Genomic DNA, 6,751 nt, shown 5'->3' on the forward strand with positions numbered 1-6,751 from the left:
ATCATCTAATCAAGTTGATTGTTAGTTTCACCCTCATTTGAACTAATGGCATCTTAATGATTGGATTAATATTTATGAAAGCATCTTTATCGAAATGTTTTGAACATTTTAAATACCTAAATTTATAAATTTAAAGTTCAAAGTCACAAATAATTAAAAACCATAAAGACTTGTATTAAAAAGAGAATTAAAAACTACCACATATGGGTGCAAGGAGGACTGACGTAATTGATTTTCATTTAATTACACGGAAAAAAAAAAAGAAAACAAGAATAAATAGATCAATTTTTTTAAAAAAAGTGATCAGGATAATATATAGAAAATATATTTTTTTAAAAAATAAATAATAAAATCTTAATTCACAGCCCTTTAAATATAAAATAACAAAATAAAATTAAAAAAATAAAATAAAATATCAGTCCTGGTCAACCAAAGTTAGCATAATGAACTTGTAACCCTGATAATCAAAGTCGAGCCAGCCTAGTATATCTCGATAAATTTACAGTTTAAATCATGAAATTGAAATAATCTAATAAAATAATAAAAAAATTATAATATATATTTTTTTAAAATATCAACTATATTTTAACTTTTCAAATCCATAACTCAAGTAATTAAACTAAAAACACTCTATCCAGACAAAATTAATTAGAAGGAGCCCTGTTTAAAACATGAACTCTCAAAACTTGCAGCAATAATAATGAATACTGTATAAGAGAGAAAACAAGAAAAAACACGTATGGGTTAAAAAATATATCTGTATATATCTACAAGAACAAAAAGCTTTTATTTCATTGTCTATCAAGTTAGAGTTAGATAATGTATATTTATAGTTGAGCCTAGCTGCTCTTGGAGTACTCGTAATTTTTAATAATACCCCTTATCGCTCTGTTGTGCTTCACTCCAATATCTATCGATCTATGCGCCACGTACTACAGTATTGTCTTAATTTTTGGTATATACTAATATAATTAATTTGAATCATTAGTCACATTGCTTTCGTTTTGCATCTATTTTTATGATTGTGGTGCAAAAAACACAGTTAAGTGTTTGGTAATGTATTAAATTGTGTTTTATATTATGGGATTTATAAAAAAATTGAGTTTGAAACACAGTTTTTATGAAACAGTTTTTACGTGTTTTTTTAACTGAGTTTCGTAAAACTTTGTTTGTTTTTGCATTTCAAAAGCAATTTTTTTCAAAATTTGAATTTTTTTATTTTTTTATTTACTTTAAATTATTATTTTTTATTTTCAGATCATTCTAATGCGTTGATATCAAAAATAAATTTTTAAAAATAAAAAAATTATTTTGATGCATTTCCAAGTAAAAAACACTTTTGAAAAGCAACGATAACTAAACATTTTATACATGTTTTTTGCTGCACATAAATCCTAACCATAATTTTTACCAAACACGTGCCTAAATCCAACTAACCACATATAACTACACTTTTTTAAATTTATTTTTTTTAAAACTAGAACCACAAAAAATACCTTAAAAACAAACTCCCTAATAGCTTTCATATTCATACATATTGTTGAATATAATTATAGAGACACCTATCTGCTATTATTTTACTTTTTTTTTTTTAACTTTCTCAGATCTGTTATAATCACGTTGGTATGGATAAAATTAAACAATACCATTTCTTTTATATATATATATATATATATATATATGATTAATTTATCTATCACTACAAGATTTAACAGTTTTACCGACGGAATTTTTCCGTCGGTGTAAGACACATATTCCATCGGTAATTATATTACCGACGGAATCAAAGACGGAAATGATCCGTCGGTGAATCGTTCGTCGGTAATGTTTTGTCCGTCGGTAAATCCGTTGGTAATATAATTACCGACGGATTTACTGACGGAACATACGCGTCGGTAATAATTTTTTTATTACCAACGGAATTACCGACGGAATTACTGACGGATTTACCGACGGTATTACCGACGGAAATTCCGTTGGTAATTCCGTCGGTAATTATTGAAAAACATTTTAAAAAAAATTCATTTTATAAAATTATAAAATAATTAAATTAACATAAATTAACACTATATAATATATACTCAAAATGCTTGGAAAAAAGAATAAGAAAATCAATTCAAACAAATTTGCAACAAATAAATAAATTAAAAAAATTAATTCAACTAAAAAATTAATTCATATGAAAAAAATGAAGTTGCAATTGCTAAAAATTTAAAAATCCTATAAATAAATCTACTAAAAATTGATCTCATATGAAAAAAAATCTCACAACAACATTTATACAATTATTAAGAACAAAAACAATTAAAAATAAAATAAAAAACAAATATAGTGAAAAAAATCATGAAAAAAGAAGAAAAAGGAAAAATCTTACCTTAATGTAGTTGCAAGTGAAGCTAAGGAGAGAAAAAAAATTTCATTAAGCATATTAATTAAAAAAAAAACTAAGAGGATAAAAGAAGAAAGAAGAAGAAGACATACCCAAGCATGGAGGAAAAGAGAAGGAGATGAGGAGAGAAAAGAAGAGAAAGAAATAGATAAGAAATGATGTTTTTTACATAAAGTAAAGAAGAAGAAGAAGACATACCTTAATGATGTTTTTTACATATAGTGAAGAAGAAGAAGAAGAAGAAGAAGTAGAAGAACAAGAAGAAGTAGAAGAACAAGAAGAAACGGCTTTGTCTCTTGTGAAATAAAGGCATTCAGGCTTTTTATTGGGACGATTTACCGACGGATTTACAGACGGTAATATTAAATTTAAATTTTCAATTTCGTAAATTTTTTTCAGAAACCGTCAAAAAATTACCGATGATTTTTTAATCCGTCGGTGATTCCGTCTGTAATATTTAAATGAAAATTTTAAATTAATTGAATTTTTTCAGAAAACCGCCAAATAATACCGACGACTTTTCAATCCGTCGGTGATTTACTCTCTGGAAAATACCGACGGAATTTTCCGTCGGTGATTCCCTTTTTAATTAATATGATGAACAGTGTTCACAATTTACCAACATATTTACCGACGGAATTACCGACGGAACAAATTCCGTCGGTAATTCCGTTGGTAAAAATGACACGTCATCATTTTTTTTTTTTTTTTTTTAATTTTTTTTCCCACGGTAATTCCCTCGGTATATACCGAGGGAATATTTCCGTTGGTAAAATCCCTCGGAAATTTACCGACGGAAATATTCCCTCGGTATTTCCGTTTGTATTTATCAATTTTCTAGTAGTGTATAAAGATGTTATTTAGATAAGAATTGTAAGAAAAACTAGATAGATTTAGGAATTAACGCACCTAGTCCGTAACTGGAGTGTTGATCAGTCTATCATGAAATGAGCTGGGTTATATCTCTATTCTTAAGCTCAATTAATGATCTGTTGATAGAAGAACGACTTGAAGGTATCGCCAAGAACACAAGTAAGTACTAACGCCATCATTGCGAAAGAGGCCCGTTTATCACTTCAAGATCAAACGGAGCCGAAGAACAAACTTATTGGCTTCACGTTTTTCTTTATTATTAGTAATTATTTTGGAGTTTGGATATATAGCCAATTAAGACCTGACCCACATACATACCCTCCAAGGCTGTCTTTGCCTCTCACCATGACACTCTTCTTCAATATCTGCATTTGACTCGGAGTTTTCTAGTCAATTTTCCATGTGAAATTTGCTTGCTCCATCAAATAGTTGTGTGGTTTATACATTACGCATGTTGAGGTATGAAAAGAACCACACCCACGCTTCACACATTACGCATCCTTTTAATTATTTTGCTTTCATACTCCACTTGGTAGGTACAGTGTGGATTGTTCGGTCAATTCACATGTCATTGTAATAATTGGAGTCAGTTGTATATCATTTTATAATGCAATAATATAAATTATATTATTATATTTTGAAGGAATGATACAATAATTTAAGGTTTTTTTTTAGATTATTTTTTGATATAATATTAAAATTATATTCATCAAGTTATAATAGTTTGAATCTTACTTTCTTCATTCTAATTAATACTTCATTCTAATTAATAAAAAAAGTAAATATAATATAATATTGATCTATACAAATTTCAAGTTCAAAAAACTTTTATTTAAGTGAGAATATTTTAAAAATTAATATAAATTATATAGTTATAACTATGTATACAATGAATTTAATTATTAATTAATCATGTTATGTTATATGTAAATAAAATTACAATTTGAGATGGGTTTTTAAATTAACAACGTTATCCTGCAAATTAGTGTTTGTTAGCTATCCGTGCAAGGTATGCATTAATCACTTTTTTAAATAATTTTTATATTTTTAAATTAACAAATCATCACTCTTAATAAAAGATCATGATAAAAAAAAACATAAAAAAAAGCCTCCGAATGCCAATTAAAGAAATTTGTTTATGAGGGTATTTTAGTAATTTTATTATATTTTTAAAAAATAAAAATACAAAAATATCTATGTATTTCAGCTAATTAAATCTTGCTTTTAAGGTTGATTTAGTAATTCTATTGTGCTAAAAATATTATAAGAGACCTATAAATCCCAACGAATCTAATAATAATATTAACTATTGTGATGGTTTTTTGTGAGAAGAAAAAAAATCATAATTTAATTATAGCAATCTATAATAACATTGAGTCTTTTTTATTTATTTTTATTTCACATGTCAATAATGAATAAAACTTTTTAAATTTTATATAATAAGTTAACAATGAACGAAAGATTAAAAACATAAAGTAATAAATGTCATCAAACAAGCATTAACACATGAAATATTTAGCATTGATTTTAATTAAACACTTTCTCAATAACATCATAACATTACATTAGAGAAAAAAAGAATGATTATATATATATATATATATATATATATATATATATATATATATATATTGTACAATAGTTATAATAGTAGGTGTTATAGCAAACTTAATCGAAGGAGAAAAAAAGAATATCACGTCAAATTAGAGACATTATCGACAACAAACACTACAAATCCATATGATGCAATAATCTCTAATGATATTGTTGTTAAAATTCTCGAGAAATCAAGCAAAGCAAGGGCCTCTGACTGGTTATATGTAATTTAATTCATTATGAAATTGAAGCTGATCTCTTTATAATTTAATATGTTACTTACATCAATATTGTCCATTACATAGAAGAAAGCGAATAGAAACAGCATTGAATAACAAGGGACATGGGAGAAAATGATCTGTAGAATCCCAACTCTGCATGATCACTTATTTAAACATATAATTATAAACTAAATGAGCTACATAATATTAATTTTAGTGCTTCTTGATGAACTCTACTATCCCTTCCAAAAGGCCAGTAGTTTGAGCTGCTGTATGTGGATCCATGTCAACAGCAATCTTGTTAAGATAGAAACTGTGACCCACTCCAGGATTAATTAGCAACTCCACATCCTTGTTAGCTTTCTTCATGGCCTCATAGTACTCCATCTCAGTGTCCCTGATCAAGTCGGCCTCCGCCACGCAAAGCAAGAACGGTGGCAGATTAAGGCTGTCCAGTGGCGGTGCTGCATGCCCCATGGGGCATGTAAAAGGGTGGTCCTTGGTGCACCCTTTTGGCAATGCCAACTTCAAGAACCTGTCCACCATGTCTAGGGTTAAGAAAGGTGACTCTGGTTGCTCCATCTCGGACTTGCTCCTCTCTGACCGTACAAATCCCGGATGGACCGGAATGCCTCCAGCAAGTCTCATTGGACTCAAATCCACTTGACCAGCACGTGCAGCCACATGGTGCACCAAGTTCCCCCCTGAGCTGTCTCCAATTAGAAAAACCCTGTTGAAATCTCCATGATTATTAAGCCATGGCTCATAAGACTCCTGTCCTTGTGCTAATGCACGTAGCCACATTAGGGCAGAGAACCCATCATCAATTGCAGCTGGGAGGCGATGCTCGGGGGCCAGCCTTAAGTAGACCGAGACAACAATTGCCGGAGCTGACCTAGCAAGCCTAGAGTATATGTAATAATACATGTACCAATCAGCTTGGCTAATGCAAAAACCACCCCCATGAAAATGGACAATTAAAGGAAGTTTATCGCTATTATCTGTATAGTGATCAGGTTCATGTTGGGGTAGATAAATCCTAACACTAAGGCCAGAGTTTTCATCAATTGTCACATCACGTATGGCGACACCCTCTATGAATTCCTCATGGGGAGGCACTGGCTCTGCCATGAACTTGACCTGAGGTGGTCCGATCCATGTCCGGTCCACCCAGCCATCATCGAAGATTCTTAGCCAGCCAGACACCTCCTCCACAATTTTCTTCTGATAGACCATGGTTACAAGCTAATGAATCAACTTCTACTATAGCTGTGTAGGTATTTTTCTTGAGTGCGTGTGTGTGAGCATTTTGGACGCCCTTGGCTATCCTTTATATAGTGTGGTTTGGGAGGTGTTGGGAATGGAGAAAGTTCGAGGCAATTTTGATATGCTTTTGAGAGATGAGTAAATAGAAAAGATATTGTTATCGAAGAAGTGGCCAAGAAGAGTTGAATATACTTTCCAACGAGTGACCCACCAAACCATTTTCATGTGGGACTTGAATTTATCTCGCACATGTATGATCAGTACATAATATAAAGAAATCTCCCCTGCTTTTTTTTTTTTTTTTTGATAATAGAAGAAATTAATCTCCCCTGCTACACTGTGGGAAATTGTTACAAGCATGGATCAAATTTATGTTGATGATGAGAAAACTTTAATTTGTTGGCAC

General features: G+C 30.2%; 1 protein-coding gene across 1 annotated transcript; it reads right to left on the minus strand.

Moving 5' to 3' along the window:
• Nucleotides 1–5,086: 5,086 nt before the first annotated feature.
• On the minus strand, nucleotides 5,087–6,398 carry LOC7455798 (probable carboxylesterase 15). Its single transcript, XM_002297692.4, has one exon. The coding sequence runs from the start codon at nucleotides 6,313–6,315 to the stop codon at nucleotides 5,293–5,295; it is 1,023 nt and encodes a 340-aa protein (XP_002297728.3). The 5' UTR covers nucleotides 6,316–6,398; the 3' UTR covers nucleotides 5,087–5,292.
• Between the last annotated feature and the right edge of the window lie 353 nt (nucleotides 6,399–6,751).

Source organism: Populus trichocarpa, chromosome 1 (assembly GCF_000002775.5).
Source record: "Populus trichocarpa isolate Nisqually-1 chromosome 1, P.trichocarpa_v4.1, whole genome shotgun sequence".
NCBI lineage: Eukaryota > Viridiplantae > Streptophyta > Magnoliopsida > Malpighiales > Salicaceae > Populus > Populus trichocarpa.